This window comes from Urocitellus parryii, chromosome 1 (genome assembly GCF_045843805.1).
Source record: "Urocitellus parryii isolate mUroPar1 chromosome 1, mUroPar1.hap1, whole genome shotgun sequence".
Classification (NCBI taxonomy): Eukaryota; Metazoa; Chordata; class Mammalia; order Rodentia; family Sciuridae; genus Urocitellus; species Urocitellus parryii.
In genome coordinates this window covers 42,027,701-42,055,676 of record NC_135531.1, presented here as the reverse complement: position 1 = coordinate 42,055,676, position 27,976 = coordinate 42,027,701, and the positions used below count along the sequence as shown (strand labels likewise).

The following is a 27,976-nucleotide window of genomic DNA, read 5'->3' as shown; positions in this document are numbered from 1 at the left end:
GTTGAATAAGTGATTTAGTATGATTGTTAGTATAAATGTTTTTGTATTTAGAAGTGGAATATTTGAGAATTCTAGATTCACCAAGTTTTGTGTTTAATTTGCTGGAGTTTTAAGAAGTTAATAATTGGAAACATTTTTTGAAGTGTTTGAAGCACTTTAAGAAGAAAATAGAATATATTAAGTTTGCAAATGTAAGTTAAGTTTTTAAGTGCTAATAAGACTAAATGTTAAAGTCCCTATTAAAAGTTATTGCTAGGATTTATTTGGTTTATTTTTTTTAACTTTTATTTTACTTATTTTTATGTGGTGCTGAGGATCAAACGCAGGGCCTCGCATGTGCTAGGTGAACACTACCACTGAGCCATAATCCCAGTCTGGATTTTCTTGGTTTATAACTAGAATAATGGGTTCTGTAAGATAAACTTAAAGGTATAGAAATAGCAAATCTTTACGTTTCTAGCTTTAATCATTTAAATTTGCCAAAGTAAATACAGTCTTTTCTGTGCAAACATACCAAGAATCTCACTCCATGCACACGAACTCCCTAACTCATTCCCCCCTCAACCATCCAGTGATTGTCATATTTGTATCTTCAACTGTGACCTCTTTCTTACATCTCCAAACTCAATTATCAGCTCTTATACTTGACATTTTCATGTGGATGTCTCATAATAGATATCTCAGATGTATCCAAAATCAAATTTTCCCATCCCATTATCCCCAAACCTTTGTTGTTTAAGTTCCAAATCTAGGCATCATCCTTGATTTCATTTCATTTCTACTCTTTAGGGTTCTGTCAGGAAATAGATAGCATTTTCAAATTAGTAATTTTAGGAGAGTTAACTAATAGGACTATCATTTATGAAAGTGTAGACAGGGCACCCAGAACCTACCCCTTGTCCCCAAAGAGCAAAAAAAGAGAGAGCTCTTTTTGGACCCCAGAGTCAGAGAAGGCTTAGTAGAGGGTTCACCTGATAAGGGATGTGATTCCCGCTCAAGGGATGCAGGGAGCCCTTTTTGGCCTCACAAGTAGGAAGTCAGAGTAACTCAATTTCATTCTCTTAATGTCTTCTCTTGCTGGTGACTTTAATCTGCCACATCTAACTAGAAGCCAGCAGGCATAAGTGCCCATCAGTGGGATCCACAGGGGCCTCTCAGCACTGGTGTGGGCTGGAGAAAGTGTAGAGACCCAGGACACACAAGTGAAGATAAGCATCACAACGGCTAGTGGAGCCCACAGTGGGTGGTTTCCAGGACATGTCCTGGACAGTAGCCACCTCGGCCCCACCCAGTTCATATATATTCTGTGCATTTTGAGTCCTTTTTCTATGAAAGATTATCTTTGAATTATACTTTTCTTCTGTTTGTGACCCTCTTCTTCTGTGTTTATTTAGTAATGATGCCGTGGTTTAGGAGTAATAAGTTGTTGGGAATTGTTGTATAAATGAGAAGTGCCCATATTTAAAGTACAACTAATTATCAGTAGGAGTTGATATTTTAATATTGTGCATTTTGTTTCCTAAATCTTTTTTTAAAATCTTTTTGTCTACTTAAAGTAAATATTGGGTACTTTTAATGTAAACTACCTTAGAAGTTTTCAAGAAATTCACTACAACAGTCATGCTGCTGAGACCATATCATCCCCCAGGCCAGAAGTTACCATAGTTATTTAGTGTTCACCCTCAGTCCTTGAAAGTTTGAAATCCAAAATTAGCCTGAGTTGAACATGATTTATATTTCTTGCCCCTATTTGATCAAACTGTATTTGCTGTGCATCCTTTAATTGTCTGGCTAATTCACTTCTCAGTTTTTTCTGTGAAGAACTTAAATGTGGCTTAAATAAAAAAGCATATGGGCTGGGGATGTGGCTCAAGCACTAGCGTGCTCGCCTGGCATGCGTGCGGCCCAGGTTCGATCCTCAGCACCACATACCAACAAAGATGTTGTGTCCGCCGAGAACTAAAAAATAAATATTAAAAATTCTCTAAAAAAATAAAATAAAAAATAAAAAAGCATATAAGAAGTAAAATTTAACATCATGTAATATATTAGTTCAAAATCTCATTATTATTATTGTTATTTTTTTGTGCTGGGAATTGAACCCAGGACCTTGTGCATGTGAGGCAAGCACTCTACCAACTAATCTATATCCCCAGCTCTTCTAAATCTCATGTTTTAACATACCATATCTCTTGTGCTCTTTTGGGCACAGAGAAATTATTAATTGATAAGAAATTTAAAATGAATAGGACTGAAGAGAAAGCTATTGTTTTTATTGTATAATTTGCTTTGAAAGTCCTGTTGGTTAAGATAACCTCATGGTAATTTTAAAATCCTCCACCCAATCCCTGTGCCCCCAGATTATGTGACAGTGAGGTCTTACTTTAACACATGCAGAATTCTTTTAAGACTAAAATTCTTTATTTCATATTTTTACATAGAGAATTTTTGCTCTTTTTCTAGTAATGTCCTTGTATGGTTGTCATATGAACCCTGATTCTCTCAAATACATTTTTCTTAACTCTTTCTGGCATTGAATATTGTATCCCTGGCAAACACTAATTTGTCTGTGAACGATTTTCTTGAGGGTCTTTTTAAACACAAATGAAAGACTCCTGAGTAGTTCTCTTCTCAGTTACCGAGAGCTGTGGAGATCTGCAGAGTCTGTCCAGGACAGAGTCATAATTCCTTGTACAAAATATCATTATTTCCACAGATTCACCAAACAAATGAGGCATGATGTCCTTTTTTAAAAAGATATCTTCTTTCATCTAATCATTTGCCTTCTACTCTGTTCTCCCACTATTTCTTCTTTAATGTGACAATTTACTGCAAGCCTTCAGATTTTAGTCTGTGGGGAAAGTTGAATTTGTTAGCCAAGAACCATGTTTTACTTTTGCTAACCATAAATATGATTGCTCTTTTTTTTTCTTCTTTTTTTGCATGTTCCAAGTGAGTAGTTTTTTGTTGTGATAGTTGCTTCCTGATTATGGTGTGATTTGCAAATTGGAGCAGGGAGGCTTGAAGGATTATACGTTACTTAGATAAACATGTTAAAAAGCATAGTGGTTTTATTTTAAAAAGAAAATATAATCCCAATCACACATCCTTAAGTAGTTTAAGGGAGTTTATATCTATGTTTCTAGTGAGAAACAATTGTCCAGATTACCCCACTGTTTCTAATTTACAAAGGCTAGGTGTTAAACAGGGCTCCAAGTATGCCCTGGCCCATTTTCCTCCTATAAGATACTGAAGTTGAAAGGAAAGCAAGAATATGCATGTATGAACACAGGAGCTGTCAGGCATTTTCCTCCTCCATGTACACAACCTGCCCACCTCTTCTTACATGTAATAGTTTATTTGCAGAAGTATGGGGAGGAAGAAGGGAATGCCCATAGAATGGGAGCACTAAGTGTTAAATAGCAGCTCACAAGTGGGACACTAAGAGGGCAAAACCTGTTTGCTCAGGAAAATCCAGGCCATATTTTCTACTAGCTCTTCACCTGCCCTCTGCCAGGAATCAACCTAACTTCTCTAAGCATTTTCCATCAGAGTAGGTTTATTGAAGTACAAGATGAACAAATATTGTTTTGACTAGTATATGTCTTTAAATTGTAGTAAAAGATAAGTCCACTTCTCTCATGAGCCAAAGGATAAAATGTATAGTTGTTGCTGGTTTTGGCTGCCCTGCAAATGAATACTTTGGGAAAAAATCCTACAATGTGGATTTTCCCACAATGTGGAGTCAGGGCTCCTTTTCATTGCTGGAGTAAGGGATGACTGTTTTTTTTTTTTTTTTTCCTCAATTTCCTGGCAGCCATGGCCCTAGCTTAGCTAGCTGGGTACTGAAGCTCCATAGCCCATTGCTAAAGCCTTCAGAGGGCACCCTCCTGGCTGTGTTGCAGTTTGGCACAGGGTGTCAGGCAGTTGGTGTCGGTGACAGCTCCTGAGCTCATAGTGCTTGCTGCCTTATAACCTGGGCTGTTTTCATTGTTGCAGTTCTTTAGCCTTTTTCTCAATTCTGTGAATTATCAGAATCCTTCCAGGGCATTGCTCTTATCTTATTTAGCATTAGAACCCTGTCTGGTACAAAAGAAAAAGGAGGGCACCCTTTTAAAACCACACTTGGAATGCTCAAATGTATTTTCCTAGTAGTTTGAGAACTCTTGATGGAGTGGGTGCTTTATTTGATGGGAGAGGGAGAGAATGATGATATTCAGCCTTCCTTTTAGTAGGATGGCAGTTAAGAATATCAAGTGCATGGTATCCCTCTAATATCTCCATCAAACTGTTATGTGATTCTTTTTGTCATGTATACAATTTGGGCTGTAACTTAAATGAACATAATTTAAGGCATTTGTGCCTATATTATTTTCAGGTAATAAAATAAAACAGATACTAAAAACATTTTTAATATATATAAGTCCACATGCTACTTTTAATCTTTTGGAGGAACTGATTATTTTTGTTAGCATCTGATTTTTGATAAGTGAGTTGTTGGTAATGAACAAATTCAATTGAATATCTTGGAGATGATCTTAATTAGATGTGCCTTGGCTTTTTCTCTGGCATTTGACAGTAGTCAGAAAGTGCCTCTTTAATAAAACACACCTTTAAATAACTCTCTCAGATTAATTCCAGCTTTTAAGGCGAGAAGATGTCTTGAACCACCACTGCTGCCAGCTCAGCTGTGGATCTGAAACATCCAGCTGTGCCCTTTCTGCCTCTCCCATCACCAACAACAGACTTTGCAATCAGAATCTGTCTGGCACGTGTGTGGATGTGTGAGGCGAGATAACATCTAGCTCACTGTATTGGCTCTTCAGGGCTAGACCTTAGTAAACATTTGTCCTGTCAGCAGTTAAACCACCTGATTTGAGGATGCACAGGGATTATACACATCCGCCCGGTTATGCTTTTGTCTGAGTCTGCATAGAGATTCATATTCAAAGAGAATGGATTTAACTGTTAGCATAGACCAGTATGTTTCAAGTAGCTTTTTTAGGAGTTTCCCATTTTCAGGGGAAGGAAAAAAAAAATCCAACAATACTCTCACTCTATATTAAAAATATATTGTGACACTTTTTAATTTTTCTTACTATATAGCAAACCAAAGGATTGTCTGTGTTAGCCATTGTTATTTGGTGGATCAAATCAGATCTTTTGGCCAAATAGATGATAAAATAAACCCAAACCCTGAATTATCTTCAATTAGAGACTGTGAAAAGAATCATGATTAGTGGTCACAAAAATTAGTTTTCTTTAGGAAAACATGAAGGGAAAAAATCTCAAAACAGTAATCTTGATGATTATAATACCTATTGATTATTGAACATTTGGTAAGTGCTGCCTCACAAACTACTCCCAACAATCCTGTGAGATGATCCCTATTTCTAGCTTAGGTTACAGCTCCAGGTAAAGTCACTTGTTCTGATACGAATGGGGCTCAATTTCAGCGTGTCTGACCGTGCATTTCATCAAAGCTGGGCACTTACTCACCAGACCATGTCTTATCCTGTGGTAGATTCTGGGTCAGACACCCAAGGTCCACGATTGGAGTATTTCAATATAGGAACTACTTCTAAGTCTAGTGGAGGAAGATGGCAGTAAGTCAACTTTGCTTGATCTAATAATGAGTGTTATGATAGTAAAACAGAAAAGGTGCTAAGGAAGTTTGAGGAAGATCATTTAAATCAGGCTGAGGGACACAGATATGTTCATGGAATAAATGATCATTGGACTGAATTTTGAAGGATGTCTAGCCAGAGGAAGATAGTAGGGAATGATGTATAGGCAGAGGGTGGGCTTTTTGGATTATATGGAGCAGGTAAGAGAATAGATCAGAAACTGCACAGAAGTCTGTTTTTGATAGGCATATGGACCAGTTATATAGTGGGAAAATAACAAGAATAATTATTGTCAGTTAAGTTTTATGTGTTGAATTCTGTTTGGAATGCTTTGCAGACGTTATTTTAATGTAATCTCCCTAACAACCATTGGAGACCAGAAATGAAGGCAAAAGCAAGATCATAAAGATCCTTGTTTGCTTAGAGAAGGAATTTGGGCATTATAGGTGGCCTTAGGAGGATTTTAAATCATGGAAATGATCTTATGTGTGTTATAGAAATATCATAGCATTTGGAGACTGAGTTGGAATTGGATGAGACCTCAGCTAATCACTCCATCAGACAGTATATAGTTGTCCAGGGGACTGTGGTGATGACCTGATCAAATGATTTAAGACAGAGGAGGAACAGGAAGGTATTAGAGGCAGAAGTGGACAGATGTATTGGAATTGGTGACAAAGACTATGCAGGACAGAACTGTATCTTTAGAAAGGCCCCAAAGATTGTATAGTGAAGAAATAGAGTAAGATTTCCACTGTTAGGGATTATAGGAAAAACAATATTAGTTTGATTTATTTTTCTCTTTTTGGTTGCAAGTCTCCCCATCTCCAGTTCAAAAATATCAACATTGGATAGAAGGTATTTTGTTGGGATTTTTCTTGGGGATTTGTAGGTGATACATTCAAAGGTCTACCTAGGGGGCCTAGCTCTTCTTTAAATGTGCTCATGACCTGACTCTTCCCCATGAGTGTTAGGCAGCTTTTAGTTGCTATGACCAAAACACCTGACAAGAACAACTTGGAAAGATTTATTTTTGCTCATAGTTCCTATTGATTCAGTTTGTGGTTGGCCTAGCTCCATTGCTTTAGACCTGAAGTGAGGCAGAAGATCATGTTGAAAGAGTGTGGGAGAGGAAAACTGTTAGCTCATGGCAGCTGGAAGCAGAGAAAGAAAGGGAGGGAAGGTAAACCCTTCCAAGGCACGCTTCTGGTGAACTTCTTCCTCCAGCTGGGTTCCACCTTCCTCCCGGTAATTCATTCAGCCATTAATGGATTAATCTACTGATGATTTCAGAGTCTTTTGATCCAGTCATTTTCTAAAATTCCCATATCTCGGAACACACAAGAAACTTTAGGCAACATTCCAGATCCAACCCAACACCAAGTGTATAACATACGGAAAACACTGCAAGTGTATAACATACAGAAAAATGCCCTTGGTAAGGAATGCTGAGTGTTTCCTTTTATGCCCTACTTTCTGTTTAGAAATGTCTGTTATATAATGACCACTGTTTTGGTCATTATCTTATCAATATATTAGTTTCAACTAAATTTGTATGTTTTGTTTGTTCTTTAAGAAAAAATACTGTATGATCTGAAACGGACCTAGTTGAAATTCTGATATGCAGATATTTATGAAAAGACATAAAGCTTGGGTTCTATTATAGACAACAGTGCCTGGGGATTTTATTGCTGGTTTTATTGGATAATACTGTTATTATAAAACTGGTATTTAAACATTAGATTTTCCATCTAACCATTTCAAGATAAGAATTACATTTTAAAAATAAGAAAGACACATTTATTTTCAACCTACCTAGCTTTCTTTTTCAATTTTACATCAGAGAAATAGGATTTTTTTTTTATTTTTAAAGTTTCCAACTTGAGAAGATCTGAAGTTTTGTATAGGTAGGAATATGTGAGAATCTGGGATTTCTTCAAATCTAATTATCTGATACATGCCCTAACTTTCAAAATCTCACTTTTGGCTCATGGTGAAACACACATACCAGGACTCCCGGGTGCTGCTGATGAAGGATGGCTGATACACAGACTGGGAGCCACGTGGACCCCTGGTCTGGTTCAGTGCAGCGGCACTCTCTTCCATTCAAAGTCTCAGATGTCTGCCCCTCTGCAAAGCCGTGAGGCCAATGTCTATAGCTGCTAAGCATGAAATCCCCTGCTTCTGTTTGTTTCTTTTGTTGCCACGAGTTAATAGGGACAGAGACAGGAGACAGCCCAGAACAAAGCAGAAATAATGGAGTATTTCACCCCAAAAAGGAATGTGGATTGAGAAATACAAAGGGTAAGGCAAAGACAGACTTAGTGTCCTGAGGCACTGTGATGTATTGGCCAGGAGCCTCAGCCCTGGGACAATTCCGGGCCAAAGCCTTGGTCTGTGAGCTCGGAGCAGCCCACATGGCCAAAAGGTTTGACCCATCTTCTGTAAAAACAATTTATTGCTTTTCTCACTAGGGTTTTAAAGGGTGACAGGATTTTCACCTCGAAAAGTGGATTGCTCTTACTGCACGGGGAAGTCTTCTGCTGGGCTGTGTCTGGCGGTCAAGGGCACTCTTGTCAGCGCTCCATCACTGGCTTATTTTTTTTGTTGCCTTAGGTGCCGTCTTGAACTTATTCTTTTCACCTGTTTGCAGGAACAACTAGTTATTCCAAGACACTAGGGCATATTTGACATTCGTTTTTCTTTATACAAATAGACAGGACTAGCTAAGAGATTTTGTGCTTCTTATAGATCATTTCCCTCATGTGCATTTCCATACAACCCCATTTATTTGTGCATTTTCTCCCATATTCTCCCTCAACAAATTTTATTTTATTCAGTATTTGCTTATTTATTTATTTTCAAAAGACAGTTGAAATAAGTTGGCAGTTGCAGTCAAATTTACTTGCACATGTATTTTAAGGAGGAAAATTTGAGGACTGTTCTAATAGAGATTTCTTTTTTCCTCACTGCCGTGCGTGGAATCAGAAGTCTCAATGGCCAGCATGGGCTTCTCTCTATAGACGAGCTTTGTCCTTTCCAGAGGATAAAGAAGGGTTAAATGAAAGAGGCACACAGTGGGGAAAAGAAGCCAGTGGCTCTTCAGGATTCCTTGTCTTCCATCCCAGCCAGGCTCCCTCTCCTCCTTCCTTGTTCCCTAATTCAGCTCACAGGAACCTTAAGGATTCTACTTCTCACCCACATTTTCTAACTTGGGGGAAAACACTGCAAGGTCGCTTTGCCTGGAATGAGAGGTACTGTTAACCAGAAAGCTAACAGGGCCAGTGAAGGAACCTAGCAACACCTCCTTCCTGTCCAGGCATCTTTCTCTTCAGCTACATAGGTAAACTTAAAGGATTCTTCCACATCTTCAAAACAGCAGAAATGCCCCATTTCTGATGCTCTGACCTCTGCCTATGGACATGGCAGACCCAGAGCCAAGAGGACATGAGCCGGGATCCTGGTGCTGGACACTCCTGACTCAACCCCCGACTTTGCCATTTAATAGCTCCCTAGTGCATTTTTAAAGAATCGTGTTGCCCTCTGCATAGAATGGCTCTGAGGTCTCTTCCGCGTGACACACCCTCAGATGGTAGAAGCTTATCATTCCAGTGGCTCAGCAAATAGCTCTGGAGCCAGACCTCCAGGGTTTGAATCCAGTTCGTTTTAGACAAGTTGCTTGACTTTAAGCCTCAGTTTCCTTATCTTAAAATGGGAGTCATAGAGTACTTTTCTTACTGAATTGTTCTAGGGAATAAATGAATTACTATACATAAATTACCTACATATGGCACTCAATAGTACTAGCTGTCTTTGTTTTTGTTTTTGACTTACTAGGACACCCACCAGTTGCCATGTCTCTTACAGAGCTCAAGCAGCTCTGACTAATCCTCTAACACATTTGGCCTCCTGTTGTATTTTGTATTGGGGTTAGATTTTCAAAAGACAGACCCATATTTGACTATTATAGACTTGGAAAACATTGTGTTCCAAATCAGGTCACTTCAGATATTTAAGAACTTCTTCATGTTTTATTCATTGAACATTCTTAGTATTAGAAAACACTTCCAGAAATTGACTTACTTTCAAAAACTTCTTTTGCATTGTGAAAACTGGTGAGGGTTAAATGTGCAGGTGTTTCTTTCTGATTTTGAAGCCAAACTGCATGAGAATTGTATCTAGTCAAAATTATGGCTGAATATTCTTTTGCCTTTAGGTGCCAACTTATAGATGTTTCATTAATCTAACAAGGGTTTGCTCATTGTTGTGCCAGGTCCCACTCTTGCATAGAAAAAGACCTGGCTGTCTGTGATAGGAGCCCTGGGTTTTTTGTCTGGTGAGACCCATATTTAAATAAGGAGGAAACATTGTGGGGCTTGGGCAGTGACTGTGTGTCTGTGAGGAACTCCCAAAGCTGACTGAAGAAAAATTTCCAGCAACTATACAGAGCTTCAATCAAATTGAATTCATGCTCAGAATAAAATCTTGTATTCATGGTGAAAGACAGAGCATCAATTGAAACAAATGCCATGTCCCAAAAGGCTGGGAATTTAGCAACTCAGGATGGTTGGAAATACTGGCAGTGCAGGGGCTGGTGCCAGAGTGGGAGGTTTTTGAGCAAATCTCTCATCCAGAAATATGTAGTTGCAGGACAACTCTGTTGCTTTGTTTGGGTGCTTGGCTACCCTCAGAAGCCTGTAAAATTAAGCTTTTTGAACCAGTAATATGACCAAGAATGGCTATGTCTTTGGGTCTGTGTATCTATTTCTATCAGGTGATAAATCAGAAAAAACAAACAAATAAACATGTGCTGCAGCATCAGTTGCAGTGCTGCAGGTATGTGTACAGGGCCAAGGAGGACAAGGAAGGATTAGTTCTCTGAGGGATTCAAGGAGGACTTTTGGTGGTGGTACCATCTCAGCAGAAAGAAGAGAGAAGGGCAGGGGGCCTTTCATTGCAAGTGCACAGGACCTGGTGGTAAGAAGGGTGAGTTCCCAGACTGTTGGAGGGACTAGTGAATGGGTTGGAAGTAGCTAGGATGGGTTAGATGGAAATGTGAGGGGAGGGGAACGAGGTACACAGTTAAGTGCTTACTCAATGCTTTACATCATTGACTTAGTAACCGAGTAGTCACTGACTACCTACCATGTACAGTGCTCTGCCAGCTATGCTAAACCCTGACACTATTCCCAAACGGCGCTGGGATGTTTTAAGATGGTCTTGCTGTCTTGGGGCAGAACCACCAGACTGAAATGCAAGGCTTCGTTTTACCTTGCAATGTAATCTTTTGCTTATATTTTATTCCTAACCCATGTGGCCCTGTTTCTTCTTCAAGCAGATATTCCCAACGTTTATGATTCTGCATTTTGAGTGCTCCATATTTCAACTAAAGAGCATATGATTATATGATTTTCCCAAAAGCTATGCTGTAGCCAGTCAGCCTCTCTCGGGACCTACCATTTCATAAGGAACAGAGGTAGAAGTTTGTGCACACATGCCAGGGGGAAATGTTCTGTGTCTTGGCATGATGTGGTAGATAGGTTCATAGGTTCTTTCAAAAAGGAATGACTCATAATTGACCCTGAAGGGCGGGGGGAAACCTGGTGAACTCAAGTAGTCAGAGGGAGACCATGACCTTGGTTGCCCCCCAGAGGACATAATTATAATTCAGACTGGCTTTGTTTTCTATTTCCTGCTGCAAGTGAGGGCAGTGTTGTGTGTGTGTGCGTCTTGGGTTGAACTGGGATGGGATGGAACTTGTAGAAGCAGCTGTGGGCTAAAAGAAGGGGAAGTACTCCAGTCTGGGCTGTATGTCAGGCTGCCAGGCCCTTGCCCAGGAAGCTAACTAGCAGCAAAGATATCTTAGGAAAATGAGCATCGTGATGAACAGTTATTTACCCGTCTGGCGCCTTTCTTAGTAGAATAATGCATTGAACCCATGCCTCATAACATCCTCCTGAAGAAAGGAAGAGACAGATAGTGTTAAACGTTACTGGTTAATCATGGGGAAACTGAAGCATGGATAGGTTTATGAGGCTTGGGCAGAGCTACACAATGCCTTAGTGTCTGGCCTGGGAATGAAGCCCGAGTTTGCCGCTTGCTGTCAGGACTGCCCGACGGCATTGTGTTTCTCATTGAACAGCGGTGAAAAGGGCTGACTCTCAACAATGCAGGAGCTGCTATAGGAGACAAACACAATGAACTTTGGTACAGTATAGTCTAGAGGCCAAAATGAGTAATTTTAAGTAAATTGACTATAAGATCCAAAGCCTCAGTAAGTTTTTAAACAAAACCAGGGGGAAAAAAAAAGAAAACTCTGTACAGCTTTTCGGAACTGACTCAAACACCACGAACACCCTCCTCCCTCCCACCATTTGAAATGATATACTCTTAAAAGTTTTATTTTGTTGGCTCAAAGTCTGACACTTTTCCCATTTGCCATGGGATGTATTTATTTACTTCAAATACATTTTTACTTTCAGGATTCTGTAGTTTATCTCAAAGATTCTGCCTCGTAATAATGTCAGTGTTGCATTTATTTTCCCAAATGCCTTATTTCCATAGCCTGAGTTTTGGGGGTAGACTTTTAGTTTGCTCAGATTTAGTTTGGGGTCTTCAAAAACAGTTGGAACTACAGAGACTGGAATTCAGGAAAGCGGTGAACCTGTGCCAGGGGAGTTGCCATGTTTGGTGTCTTTGCATTCTGTGCAACTAGAACCAGGGGGGTACAGGTGACAGTCCTGGGAAGTATGTAGAAAAAGTAGAGAAGTTGAATGTCATTGCTAAATTGTGTGTTCTGTCAGAAGTGTCTCCGGGGTCCTGGAATAAGTTAACAGGTGATGATTAATGGATTTGGGTACAGAAGTTTTTACACTCCAGATATCAAGAACAATATGAAGATGGAATTGTAGAACTTTGGGCTAAAATATGTTGAATAATATTGGTGTATGAATGATTTGTAAATAATTTGAACAGGGCAATAAAAGCAATCAGCTACATATAATTTCATTTTGTATTTAGGATTTATAGTAATTTGGATCACAGTAGTTGGGTCCATCCCCCTCTAAGAGACAGTCCATAGGAACTCTGGCACTGGAGCTAAGCAGCAGCGGGCATCTCTAGAGCTGGAATAGGATCTCTCCCTGCTTCCTTCAGCAGAGACTGAAGCAGCCCAGCTATAGAAACAGATGTGAGCAGTGTGTGCCATCATAGCAGAGCACAGATGACCTCTGCGGCGTAGTGTGATCAGCTGTGAGTCAGGGGCCGACTTCAAGGAGGTACATACACATACATACATAGGACTCTCATCAAGAGTCTGGGAGACTTGAGGAAAAGTTTGCAAAAGTGAAACAATATCAGCTAGCTTTCTTGCAAATCTAGGATGGGACGTGTTGTGTTGGCATCGAGAAGGCTATTTATAGCTGCAGTCACAAATCTCGTAGGGGAACACTTAATGGAACTAAAACATGGCCAAAGAAGAGCAACTGACACAAGGAGTGGGAGGAGTTGCTATATGAAGGCAGACTGAAATAATTAAGACTCCACAGGCTTGAAAAGACTGAGAGGAAATGGGATTAGAGTTTAATAAATCCATGTAGAATATGGATTATTAAATATTGTTTACCAGAAGTCAGCAGAACTTCTTTAAAACTGAGGGAAAATGAATTTAGGTCAAAAAGCAGCTCTCCTCTTTCGAGAATAGATCCTGTACATCAAAACCTTTCTTTTGGAAATGAGGCTAACTTCTGGCATTGAAGTGAAAGGAGAAAGTCACAGGTTTCTCTTGGTTTTACACCATTTTGCTCAAGCATGGGTGACCCAGTGGCTGTGGATCAGACATCCTATTGGGTTTCATGCTTCCTTTTTGCTTTTCTTACGTGAAACTTTAACTGTCATTTTTTTTCTTTAACCCTTCTTTATTGAGGTGAGATCTACACTCACCTCAATAAAGGCCACTAGGGTTACTGGGATGGAGATGGACAGATGTGGTTTACTGGGATGGAGATGGACAGATGTGGTTCCCATAGTGTAATAATTATTAAGAAACCGGGCTCAGGGTATCGCGATGTTTCTCGCGAAACCTATAACACTAATTTTCTTCCGCCAGCAGGCTAAGTAGTCCCAAAGGTAACTTGTTCCATGCATAAATAAACCCTAGGAACCTCTGTCTGCTCTGGGTTTCTTTGTAAACGCTAAGTAATCAAGAAATTTTTGGAAGTGGTTTTCCGTTCTTGATACTACGGGTTTTCCCCTGTGAGCGTAGGGATCTTGCGCTATATAAGAGGTCCGGCCGGATGTGACGTGCTCTCCCGGGTCCTGGCTTCCAAGATGACCGAAAAAAGAAGGAATAATGGTCATGTGAAAAAGGGCCCTGGGCATGTGCAGCCTATTCGTTGCACGAACTATGCCAGGTGTGTGCCCAAGGACAAGGCCATTAAGAAGTTCCTCATTGGAAACATCCTGGAGGCTGCACCCGTCAGGGACATTTCCAAAGCAAGTGTTTTCGATGCTTATGTGCTTCCCAAGCTGTATGTGAAGCTGCATTACTGTGTGAGTTGTGCCATTCACAGCAAGGTAGTCAGGAATGGATCTCGTGAAGCCCGGAAGGACCGGATATCCCCACCTCGTTTTAGACCTGTTGGTGCTGCCCCACTACCTCCACCAAAGCCCATGTAAGGAACTGCATCCTTAATGAGTGAAGAAAAGCTATCTTCTGGAAAAAAATAAAATGGAAATTATAACAATAATAATAATAATAATAAAAGAAACTCTGTTCATCTGCAAGATGAATTCACAAAAGAGCTGTGAGAGCTTGAAGTCAATTGCTGATGAAGTCTTGGGATCAGAGCATACTGCCCTGAGGATGGAATGGCTAAATGGAGACCCAAACACTGATGAGGAGTTGGCTAAGCCGAGCCCTGACGAGGAAATAGCATAGGCCAGTGCCTGGAATGAGACGGGGCCCCCGCATGGCTTGGAGGAGGTGGGCAAGGGGCTAGTGAGTGGGCTGGAGCAGGTGGTGGACACCTCATGGACCATGATAGGGGTTTGGGCCCCGAAGCAAGAGGAAGTCACCAAAGCGCGTTAAGCAGACGTAATAATTTTCTTTTTATAAACAATCACAGAGGCTGCTGTCCAGAGAACAGAGAGGACAAGAGCAAATACACTGGAAGTGGTGGGGGAAATGTTGATGTTGTCCAGGTAACTATGGCCTGGACTGGAGAGAAGTGGACAGATCCTAGAGAGATTTCAGAGGTTTCATGGACTGGACTTGTGGATCATATATGAGAAATGGGGAAGAGAAATAATCAAGCTTGATTTATGAAAGTGTGACAGCCAATTAGGACTCAGGTTTTATCTGAGAAGATCGATACAAGCTTTTTATTGGTCTCTTCTCTCATGATGACCCATAAGAGAGGGGGTCAGCCTTTCTCTCTCCTTTCCTCCTGCTCTCCCTCTCTCATGGATCATTCAGAGCCTAATACTTCTGTTTCTACACAACTGGCATATAGTAAGCCCCCAGTAAATGGATGAGGCATAAGCCAAAGATCAAAAACTGTGTGAATCAAATTCTGTCTCCTCAATCCCTTTGTTTTAACAGGTCAGTTTACCTGAAACAATTGAAATTTAGCAAAGGCCAAGAAGACAGTGATATGAGAAGACTCATTTAAATTCTTTAAAATTCTTTTTATTTTGAATTGGCATCAAAGAGTTATGAAAATAGAACAAAGAATTTTGCTATGAACTCTTCAATCAACTTCACGAATCATTAACATTTTACCATGTTTGCTTTATTACACTCCTCCCCTGATGGAGATGGAGAGAAGAGATTTGGAATTTCTCTGAGCCTGTTAATTGCAGACATCAAGACCCTTTACCTCTAAGTACTTACGTGTGTGTTTCTTCAGAACAATGATTTTCCTTACATAACCACAGTACAGTTATTTAATTCAGGAAATTTAACCTTATGCAACACTGTTATCTAATATGTAGTCTATATTCAGTCTTCATTATTGTCCCAATAATGTCATTTATGGCACTTTTTTCCCTCCTGATTCAAGATCTAATCTCAGATGCATTTCATATTGTTTTTATAGTCTTCTTTAACCTAGAATGGTTCCTTAGTCTGTCTTTGACTTTTAAGACATTGATACTTTAGGAAACGGGACAGTTGTCTGGTAGAACATGCCTCAGATTGGCTTTCTCTGGTTTGCTCAGGGTTGGGTGCAGGTTGTGCATTTTGGTTCGAATGCTGCATGATGACATCATGCCCACTGCAGAGCACCTGCCATCACAGGAAAGGATGCTGTGGGCTAGACACCTCTCATGGTGGGGTGGTAACCTTGACCATCCAGTTGAGGTGGTGTCATCTGGGTTACTTTGCTCTGAAGTTACTATTTCCTCTTTATAATTAATAGGATGCTTATCTATTTGTTAACACCTGCACAGACATCTTTAAATGTTGCTAAGTCTTGTTTCCATGTTTTTGTTTAAAGAACCATACTTCCTCTTCTTTCTCCGCAGTGTTTTAGAGCACTTTGCTGCAAGGGACCACCACCTGCACGACCAGAATATGACCTGGTTTGCATAGGCCTCACCGGTTCCGGCAAGACTAGTCTGTTGTCAAAACTCTGCAGTGAAAGTCCCGAGAACGTCGTATCAACCACAGGTAGGTTCTGTGCCAGGTACCAGGCCCTCTCTCCTTCCTATCCTGGCCTTTCCAGCTTCTTGTGTTATTTATGTGGCCCATGTCCCCACTTCCATTCTAGTTCAATACTTCTGTCAGTGTATTTATTTCCATGTACCTCTTTTCCAAAAAAGATATGAAAAGGGCTTAATAGCATTGCATCACAGTGTTCTGTATCCCTCTTGCTGAGCATTTCAGTGGTGCAGAATAAATCAGGCTCAGTAAAATATTAATCCAAACTAATTCTGAAGACTGGAACTCTGGTCCTCTTATGGTGAATTTATCTCAGGCCCTCGCAGGGCTGTCCTCCCTTGAATCGTCGCTTTGTCCTGCTTTTGTTGGTCATGTACTCCCTACGTAGCCTCACGACAGAGTCTGAATTTTCTCTCTGTAACCATTTTTCACCGGGAGGATAAGCAGTGCAGGGGGCCTTTGATCAGTGTTCCCATATTGTTTTCTGACTTACAGAACAGTCAGTCTAGGTTAGAGTTCCTCAGTCATTTCCCTCTCAGAGGATGTTGGCGATGTGCAGGCACAGTTTATTGTCACAACTGGGAGAGGGGCTACTGACCTCGAGTGGGTAAAGGCCAGTGCCTTCTGCACACCCTGCAGTGCACAGGGAGCCCCCACCACAAAGAACCCTCCTGCTCCAAAGGGTATCAGTGCCAAAGTTGAGAGCTTTGTCACTCCCCAAATGCTTCCACTTTCTCTTCTGACAGAGGAACAGGAAAGAAGGGTATAAATTAGAGATGATAAACGGAAGAACAATTGTAGGAGATAAAGAATAGAGCTGCTGTGGGAGGAGATCTAGAACTGACAGGGAAGGATAGGGCGAGAAGTTGGCTGGGAAAGTTGAAGAGCTGCTGTTCATTCAGCTGGATTTTTGAGAACCTACTATGTACTCTGGGGATGAGCAATGATTCTAGCACTGCAAGAGACCCAGTCTGCTGGCCAAGTAGATGCTAATTCATGTATAGAAACTTCCAGTGGAGTGGGTCTGGTCAGTGCTGCCTGGCTGGGGAAGGGAAGGATGCTTGAAGAGTCTTTCTTCTTTGGATCCAAAGTTGGCAAGCCAGGGAGATGAGCAGGAACAGAGTGGGAGGTGGAGAAGAAAAAATTGGGGGGCAGGGGGAAAGCTTGTGTGAAGGCAAAAACTAAAATGGGACCTCTCAGAAACCCCATGGCTTCCTGCATGGCTGCCGTGTGTGTTTAATAGAGTGCTGGGGGCTAATCCTAGAGAGGCTGTGGCCACCTTCTGGCTAACTTCTTATACCATGCTCAGAAATTCGAGCTTTACTTGTAGACAGTGCAGAGACATTCAGATGTTTTAAGCAAGGAAACTGCATGATGAGCTGGATCAAGCTGGCCATGACGTGGAGGATAAATTATGAAGAGCACTGATGAGAGGCAGAGGTAGGAGATGATTGTAAATGGTGCCACACATGTGCTGGAGACCTTAGCTCAGCAGGAGTGGGAAGAATGGAGCGGAGGGGATAAATAGGATACAACATCTGAGGGCTAGAATCAACAGGGCTCGGTGACCAGTTGGGTTTAGAGGGTGAAAAAAAGAAGCTGAGAATGACTCATTCTTGGCTTTGGTGGTGGGTGGATGATGAAATTGTTGACCCAAGTGTCCTAACAAGTCAGAAAAATATTGATAATCAAGAGTCTGACATCAGTGCAGTTCACGTTTTGCTACCAGCTAAGAAAAAAAAAAGTGCAGGTTTTGAGAACTTTTCAGATCTTGGAATAATAGACAGGAAACTGGAGTTGTAAAGAAACAGACTCAGCTTTATTAGAGGGTGAGGGAGAGAGTGAGAGATTGGTAATGAGTTGTGAGCCCACAGAGAGAATGAGCAGAGAGCTGGAGAGCAACCTCTGTGCACCGAACCAGGCCAGTCACCTTCTTCTTCCCTCAGAACAGAGTTCTCCCTCCTCTCTCCACTGGATGTGGTCCATATTTCTACCGTTCAGTACCTGTCATGCTGCTTTGTTCCCACGTCTACTCCCCCATTCTGGGCTGCAGGCTCCTAAGGGCAGATAGAGCATTTTACACGGTCACAAGATTTAGGCATAGGTACAGATATTTGTGAAGTGAATAAACAAATGATAGTAAATTGAATCTGCATGATATTTTTACATAAAGTATCATCTGTGAGCTTCCTAGCCATCTTCTGTGACAGAAAAGAATCTTCATATCCTGTTTTTACCTCTTATCATCTTAAGATACAAGAGGGTAGTGATATGGCCATTGTTACACAGTCAATGACAGTCACATGCCAGGAGAGATTTTCCAATAACATTTCATGGTATCTAAGGCTTAGTATCTGATCTGAGTATGTACTTGCTGGTTTTCTGAAACTGTGGATAGCTTTTGAGTAATGTGCCTCAAACTTAAACAAACTTTATTAGCTTAATAATTGTTTCCAAGCCAAGTAACCTCCAATATAAGTGCAAGAGTAACACAAAGTATACTTCTCTTTATCTGAGTTATCATCTAGCCCTACTGCTAATTGTTTTGCTTTTCTATTATAATGTGAAATAATTATCTGTAAATATTTTTATAATGTACTCATAAAGTATAATATGTGTTTTATATTTGTTTTTATTTTTTAAAATAACGTTTTCCTTTTGCTGGAACCAATGATAACATTGTGTGCTAGTTGACTTTCTGGTGAGTTAGATATTAAGTTGGCTAACGTCTTGGATATCAAACTTCTATGAGTTGCAATTATTCTGAACTTGGCAGAGTGCCTTTTTGGAGGCCTCTTTGGAGGTCCTTGCCATCAAGAAGTTTACACTGGGTTTGGAAGATAAGTTTTCTAGTGATAAAATGGTTCACATTTATTGAATGTTTATTATATGCCAGGCTCTGTGCTAAGACAGAATATGATATGGGCTATACTTGACAGTATAAAATGAAAGTGAAAAGTGATCATTTCTAACCTAGGAGATCAAAGAAGGCTAATCAAATATTACATTTGAATAAGGCCTCTTATGATAGGGAAGATCTGAGTAATAGGGAGAGGGGTGTGAGAATCAAAAGCATAGGTGATTCAGAGAAAAGTTAGTGGTCTTTATGCACAAGATGCAGCATTGTATGAAGTGTTGGGATCCAAGGCCAGAGACTAGAGAAGTTGCTGGTAGAGGCCTGTGACATTAGAGATGATCCAGCAGGCAAAGTAGTTACTTGAGATGGAGAGTTAAGAGTCACATGTAATTTTATTGATACTGTAAAATGTGATAATTATATTCGGTAATATAAAGAAAGGGAAAAGAATCAATTATGACTCAAGTTTCTAACTTGGTGTTTGAGTGAATTGTAAAAAGAAGTAGGGAAAACACGACAGATAGTTTTAAGATAAAAAGAATAAGGTTAGTTTGGGGTTTACTAATTTTGAGGTATCAGCATGACATCCAACAGTGATCAAATAATTAAAAAAAATAGACTAGGGAGATTTTAGAACTACAGATCCAGATTGAAGAGGCAATTTTAATTGTGGATTTGGATGAGATCATACAGAAAGAATGGATAGAGACAGGCAAGAAGGTTGCTAAGCACCAACTATATTTCATTCACCTATTGCATATTTGTTGACTGCATACTGTGCAACTGGCCCTGATTTAGGTACTGAGCATGATCAGTTATCAAAACAGATAAACATCCCTGCCCTTATATTTTATGTATCTTATTATATATTATGTATCTGATGAGGAATCTATAAGCCAGGCAATTTTGTGCAATATCATATAAGTTCAGTACGGTCAAGAAGTAAAAAGAACCAACAATATAAACCTAAGTCTAAAAAATGAGAAGGGTGTGATCATTAATGACCAATGGTAGTGATATTGCCAATTATCAGTGACGAGTCCTGCTTCCTCACATGCTGAAGTATAACATTAGAGAAGCATGCCAAGGCAAGCATATAAAGCAGGGTTTATCTTAAAAGGGGTAACAGTGGTTCACAGCTGTAATCCCAGAGGCTCAGGAGGCTGACACAGGAGGATCCCGAGTTCAAAGCCAGCCTCAGAAAAAAGCAAGGCGCTAAGCGACTCCGTGAGATCCTGTCTCTAAATAAAATGCAAACCAGGGCTGGGAATGTGGCTCAGTGGTCGAGTGCCCCCAAATTAAATCCCCGGCACCCCCAAAAAATAAATAAGTAAAATCACATAAACTTTTCTCAGGAGGGAGAAGGGGCCCATAGGTGGTATTCTGGTATCTCAAGAAGTGAGGGTGTTCTGCCTTTTTTTTTTTTTTTTTAATGTCCTAGGCTTCCTTTGTCTCCTGCTCTCTTTCCCTTATCTTTCTCCTTCCTGTATACTTGACTAGGCCCAGGAGATGCTCAGGTGGGATGGCCAAAAGGTAAGAAGCAGATGGATAGAAGGAAGGGCCAGATGGAACAACCCAGGACACATTAATTAACAATTTTTATAACTTCCTGTAGGGAAGGAGAATTCCTGGGACAGGTTACCTTAGCAACAGGTTGGAGCAGGGCCGGTTATCTTGATAAGGGTGGAGGAAGAGCTCTGGAGGCATTTCAATCCCCAGGGGACAGTCTCTAACTTCTCAGACTTAAATTGGCCTCCTTAATCTGACCTGACTTGATTTACCTATCTATACTTATGGCCTGTCTAATTCTGCCTTCAGTAGAACATTTTCAGTAGATTGTTGGGGATAGAAACCAACCTCAGGAATGAGGAGATAATGAGTAAGTAAAGGGAATGAGCTATAAACTATCATTTTCATTCCTTGGTCCTTTGGCTAAGATTGCATATAGACTCTTCTTTCAATAAGAGAGACAAAATAAAAAATAAAAAGAGAAAGAGAGAAAGAAAGCAATGTTAAAAGAATTTATTTTTATAAGGAAAGGTTATCATGTGAGCATGAGACAGAGGCATAAAGGTGGTTGCCTGGTGAGAAGTAAAGACAGAAGATGCTCAGGAGAGGGCGGTGCATGCAAGAATCAGTAAGGATTCTGGTTCTAGTCAAAATGGGATAACTGGGCTGGCTTACCCTCACACCTGAAACAACAGAGATAATATTTTTTTAAAAAATGAAACACCTGGGTGCAGTTGTGCAAACCTGTAATCTCAGCCACTCTAGAGGCTGAGGCTGGGAGAATTGTGAGGTTGAGGTTAGCCTGGGCAACTTAGACCCTGTCTCAAAAATTAAAGCAATAAATAAAAAGGTCCCAGGATACAGCTCAGTGGCAGAGCATCCCTGGGTTCAACTGTCAGAACTGAAAAAAAAAAAAAAAGTGAAAAATAAAAGTATGAAATATATAAAACAGTTTTCGAGTAAGTGAATGTGAAGCAACAAAGAACAGTCATCCCTGAGAAATAAGAAACAAATGTATTGAGCCCTATGATTGCCCAGCTTACTGCCTTGAGAGAGCTTCCAGGCTGTGACACTGTTCCAGAGGGAGCTGAAATAGAACTCAGTGTATTTCCTGCATTCAAAAGATGGAGCTGAGAATCAAGGAGATCAAGCAGCTAGAGTTAATAAGACAGCATACTAGACAAAAGAGAGTTGCGCAGAGACAGACCCCTAGAGATCTTCAGTGTGTATCCTTTGAATATCTTGTGAAGTGGACAAAGCAGGCACATGAGGAAACTACTCAAGGGCAGGAAAAGAAGTACCTGAAAGTATGAGGGGGAATAGTGCTTGGTCTTCTCATGGGGCTGAAACTTATGACTATAACTACCAGACAGACTGGAAAAGTCATAATTCATGAGGAACTAGGTAGAATACTCAACAAGATCTTGCCTCAGGAATTGGCTCTAAGCTGAGTACTGCTCTGGATTCACCTAGCAGATCATATTACCCAGTCCAAAAGGCTCAAGTAATTCTCTGGTGGTGCTAATGTATCCCAGTACAAATCTGTATAAGATTTAGAGAAATAGCATGCAACAAGGTAAAATTCACAGTGTCTGACATTCAATTCAAGATTATCAGCCACAGGAGGAGATAGAAAGACACAATTCATAATGAGGAGGATAAGCATTCATTTAAAACTTACCAGAACTGACACAGATATTAGAATTAACAAAGAAAGACATTACAACTGTATTATATCTGTTCATAAGATTCAGACATGGAAGATTTAAGAAATGAGGTTGTGGTTCAGTGATAGAGAGTGCTTTCCTGGCATGAGTGAGACACTGGGTCTGATCCCCAGTATCACATAAAAAAAAAATAAATCAAATAAAGGTGTTTAAAAAAGAAACCCTGTATAAAACTTCTACTCATGAATAATACCTGAGATAAAATATGTGTCAGATGAGATTAATACCAATTGATGAAAAGAAAGGATTTGATGAACTTAAGAGTGTTAGCATTGTAGAATCTATCCATGAGAGGGGGAAGAGCATTAGTGAGCTCTTTCGAGTGCATGAAGCCAAAGGGGTGGGGAAAAGGACAGAAAAAAAAATTGAAGAGATAATGGCTGAAACATTGCCAAATCTGAAGACAACTATGCACCCACAGATCCAAGAAGCCCATTGAACCCCAAATGTAAGAAATGTGAACAGAAGCATACCAAGATACATCATAATAAAATTGCCTGAAGCCTGTGGTTAAAAAAATTATGATGGTCAATTTTATATATAACATGGCCATGGTGTCCACAGAGGTGGTCTAACATTATTCTGAATATTTCTATGATGTTGTTTTAGATGAGATTAGTACTTAACTCTCTGGACTTTGAGTAAAGCAGATTGTCCTCTTTACTATGGTGTGACCTCTAGGTAGTTGAAGTCCTGAACAGAATAAAAGACTTACCTCCCTGGAATAAGAGGGAATTCTACAACAGATGACCTTTGGATTTGAACTTTGCACTGGCTCTTTTCTGAGTCTCTAGCCTGCCAGCTGACTGCTGCAGATTTTGGACTTATCAGCCTCCTGTATGTGAGCTAATTCCTTAAATCAATACCCACCCCCAGGAGGGGGGGGAGGGAGGGGGAGAGAATGGATATATACAGAAATGTCCTTTTGATTTTTATTTTGGGAATTTTGAGGAATACATAAAGAAATCCTAAAAAGCAGAGAAAAGGTATAATATATATGAGAGCTAAGATGAAAATGACATCAGATTTCTCACTGGAAACAGTGCAAGTGAGAAGACAATGGAACAGGATCAGTAAAGTAGTGAAAGTGTGGTGAGGCCCCCTGTATCCTAGAAAAAATATTTAAAAGGAAAGTAAAAAATTGTTTTTTCCCCCATATATACAAAAGTTGAAAGAATGTATTACTAGCAGATCAACATTATAAGACATGATAAATGAAGACCTCCAGGCAGATGAGAAATTATATCCGTTATAAATCTATATGTGTATAAGATACATATATGAATCTGTATCCATATAAGATATGTAAATACATAAAGATTTATATATAAATATGGATAAATCTGTATCCATATAAGATACATATAACAATGAAGAGTACCAGAAATGAAAATTACAAGGGCAATCAAGATTTAGTTTATATTACTTAAATATCTTTAGAAGATAAGTATTTAAAAATAACTATGTATTATGGGGTTTATAAGATATGTAAAAGTAAAATGCATGAGAATAACATAAACATCATAGGAGGAAAAACAAATGCAGCATATTGTAATGTTCTTACATTATACTGTATATAAAGTGGTATAATAACACTTGAAGGCAGACTGATTAAAGATGTGCTATATAAATCCTAAAGTAGCACTAAAACCAGTGATATTTTTTTTGTGTGTGGGGGAGGTTAGAGGACATCCCCAGCCCATTTTTTACAATTCATTTATTCAATCTCATTAAGTTGCTTTGGGCCTCACTAAGTTACTGAGGCTGCCTTTGAACTTGCGATCCTCCTGCATTTCTGGGATTACAGGCCTATGCCACTGTGCCTGCTCACAGTGATACCTTAAATAAGATAACATAGAATTACCAAAAACAACCAATTCAAAGGAAGGCAGAAAAAGAAGAAAAAAGGGAGCAAGAATAGATGGGACAAATAGGAAACAAGTAGCAAGGTGACACTGAATTACCAATCAAGTGTTGATAACCATTAACAATCAAGTTAAATATAAATGACTGATTTGATATGATTTGATTTTTTTAAAAAAAGCAATTCCACCAAATGTCCACTTTAGGAAAGAATCTTTAAACATAGACACAAATAGGTTAAAAGGAAAGAATGGGAAAAGATAGGATCATACTAGAAGTGTGATGGAATTTGCAGTGGTTATATTAATATGAGACAATGTACTTTTCAGAGTAAAGACTAATGCTGAGAATAACAAAGTTCATTTCATGATGATGAAGGGGTCATTTAATTCAAGAGGACATAACAATGCCAAACATTTATGTACCTAATAACAGAGCTTCAAAACATGACAGAACTACAAAGGAAATTAAAAAAAATTATAATAAGAGTTTTCACTCTTTCATCAAATAATAAAATATGCAAGAGGAAAATCAGCCAAGACAGAGTAGATTTGAACAACACTATCAGCCAACTTGACTAACATAGAACACTCCACCCAACAGCAGAAGGCATTCTTCTCGAGTGCAAATGGAACATTTACCAAATTAGACCATCATCTAGGACATAAAACAAATCTCAATAAATTTAGACGGACTCAACTCGTACTAAACATGTTTGCAGATTGCAGTGGAATGGAATTTGAAATCAATAACAAGAAGACCTTGAAAAATTTTCTCTTGGTATGGTAACTGAATAACTTCTAAGTAATCTATGGATCAAAGAAAAAAAATCAAAAGAGAAACTATAAAGTATTTATCACAGCACAACTACACAACATATCAAGCTGTGGTTTGCCTCTCAAAGCAGTATTTTGGTGGGGGAGGATTTATAGAACTCAACTGCCCGTATTAGAAAAGGAGAGGTTCAAATTAGTGTTCCTAGCTCTACATCAAAAAACTAAAAGAGAAGAATAGATTACAACCAAAGTAAGCAGAAGAAATGGAATAATAAGGTCAAAATGAAAATCTATAATATGGAAAAGCAATTGGTTTTTTTGAGAAGGTCAATAAAATTGATAAAACTCTAGCCATAGTGATCAGGAAAAACCAAAGAAGACACAAATTACCAATATCAGGAATGAGAAAGATGGCATCATACAGATTTCATAAATATTAAGAAGATGCTAAGGAATGTTAAGACCAACTTTTTGCCAATGAATTTGACAACATATCTGAAATGGACAAATCTTTGAAAGAAAAATCTTCCAATCTCAAGAGGAAATAGAGAACCCTGATAGACCTTTATCAACTATAATTGAAATTATAGTTAAGAAGAGAAAACTTGAAGTGTAATTGGCTTCACTAGTGAATCCTACCAAACTTTTAAAGGAAAACACAATGTCAATTCTCCTTGATATCTTCTAGAAAACTTTCCACCTCCTTTTATAAAACTGAATTTAACTGGATACCAAAACCAGACAAAGACATTACAAGAAAATTCCCTGCCAATATCCCTCTTGAACACAGATGCAGAGAGATGCAGAACAACTACTCGCAAATCAAATCTAGCAATAATATATTAGTAGGATAATTTATTGTAACCAAGTGACATCTATCCTAGGAATGCAGTTACTTTTTATGTTAAAAAAGCAGTCTGGAGCTAGGTTTGTAGTTCCGTGGTGGAGTGCTTGCCTAGCTGGTGCAAGGCCCTGGGTTTGACCCCCAGCCCACAGGAATAACAAAAATCATAATATCAAAGTCTGCCCAACTGTTAAAGGACATTTGTGAAAATTCTCACAGCTATTGCCACATTTATGGTGAAAGATGACTCTTTCTTGCTCAGATCATAAGACACTGATGTCTGTTCTTATCACATCTACTCAACATTATAGTAGAGATTCTAACCAACACACCAGGCATGATCTCATCAATATAGAAAATTTAATTTGAATCTACAACTTTATACCAGTAAATTAGACATGACTGATGTGAATTAGAGCTGATGATTTTAGAGTTCTGAAAACTGACTTAGAGGTTAGCTGTGGATTTAATATGGAGAATGTTGCCTTAATTTTAGAAGAAGGTAGGGCATGGTTTACAATGGTAAGTTGAATACTGAATTCAATCAGATAGATGAACATATTCTCCAAGTATTAGAGGATGGAAAGATGAACACCCATTTGCAAGCAGATGCTGTACTTCAGGTGGAAAATTATTGACTGTGGTAGTGAGTGAAGTGATCTCAAAGTATTTTTAGGAAGCAGGGCTTATGCTGGGAGGTACTGATAAGGAAAGGCTCTGTTTGTTAGTGGAAAAAGAAAAAGTGTGCAAGAAAATGTTGGAGCATGTAGAACACTTTCCTTAACATAGGGGAGGTTCCATACAGTTCAGTGAAAGGGCTCTGTAATGATCAAGGTAGGGCTGCATTGGATATGAGAAGCATGAAGATACAGCAAAGAGCAAAGAAGGAGTAGATGGTTGTTGGTTGGGTCCTTGTGTTCATTGTAGTGAATGAAGGAGGGCAAGATGTTAGAGAAACAAATTAATGATGGCGGGGGGGATGGGGTGAGGGAGAGGCAGCAGAGAGTCAAGCAGGCTGACTTTAGGTACCAGTGGACCCACAGAAACTATTATGTGCTAGCATTCCAAATGGGCATTGCTGGCATATTTGAACATACAACCCAGGCTCAGGGTTCTCTTTTGGGGAATACCTGGATGTATATGTAAGTGAAGAATAAAGGAGGTGGAAGGAAGATACTAAAATAAACAAAAAAGCATCAGTAGTGGAAATGGTAACTAGAAGAAATGAGAAGTCAGAAAGCCACACATGCCTGTGGATGATTGAGTGAGAGAGAAGGGAGGAGAATAGCCAGGGGAGCCTGTAGGGAATGAGTCACAAAGCAAGGGATCTGGGGACTTGAGCATATAAAACCGAGTCACTGGAAATCTAAAATTAACAAGCTCAACATAAAAAGAAATAATGCCATTGAGAAATATTTGCATAAAACATTAAGATAACAATTTGTGGCTGTCCTACTTAGAGAATTCAATCACATTTACAGATATCATTGAGAATCTAATATAAATTATGTTTAGTCCACAAAGATAATTCATAAACAGAAAAAGTGGCAAAGAAATTGATGGAGCAGGTTCAGCTTTACCAAAAATTCATTTTTATGAGGGAATAAACAAAAAAGTTAGTTTTATACTTAAATTTACCAAAATTCATTTCTTTATGATAAGACCCAATGCTGAGAAGATAGTAGTGGCATTGATATGTACATGTACTACTGGTACCATTGTGACTGTTACTGTCCCTTTTCTTGGAAAAGAACTATTCATATAAACCCCAAATTACCAAAATACTCATAGACCTGGTCGTGATGCCAATAGCAATTTATTATAAACAAGGCATTTAAAAGAAACTATATCCAGAAGGCAATTCCTTGCAACATTTTGTATGATAGTTAAAACTCAAAAGCAACCTCAGCGTCCTACAGCAAGGGAGGTTATTAAATGAATTATGGTATCTCAATTGAAATGATTATAGATTAGAAAATGTATATATTTTTCTATTGAAGAAAGTGAAAAAATTAAACTTACATTTATTTTTTAAGTTAAGCCATGGAAAACTATGCTTTTGTACATAAACTGGAAATAACATGTAACATCACTATGTACTTTGTTAATGTGT

General features: G+C 39.3%; 1 protein-coding gene and 1 pseudogene across 1 annotated transcript in view; both read left to right on the top strand.

The window, feature by feature from the left end:
- The window catches only part of Arl15 (ARF like GTPase 15), a 388,677-nt gene that overhangs the window by 118,887 nt on the left and 241,814 nt on the right, over positions 1 to 27,976 (top strand). The window contains exon 2 of the mRNA XM_026385967.2: positions 16,152 to 16,296. Within this exon, the coding sequence (XP_026241752.1) occupies positions 16,152 to 16,296 (145 nt within the window). The remainder of the gene's footprint in view (positions 1 to 16,151; positions 16,297 to 27,976) is intronic.
- Positions 13,956 to 14,332, top strand: LOC113180821 (small ribosomal subunit protein eS26 pseudogene; annotated as a pseudogene).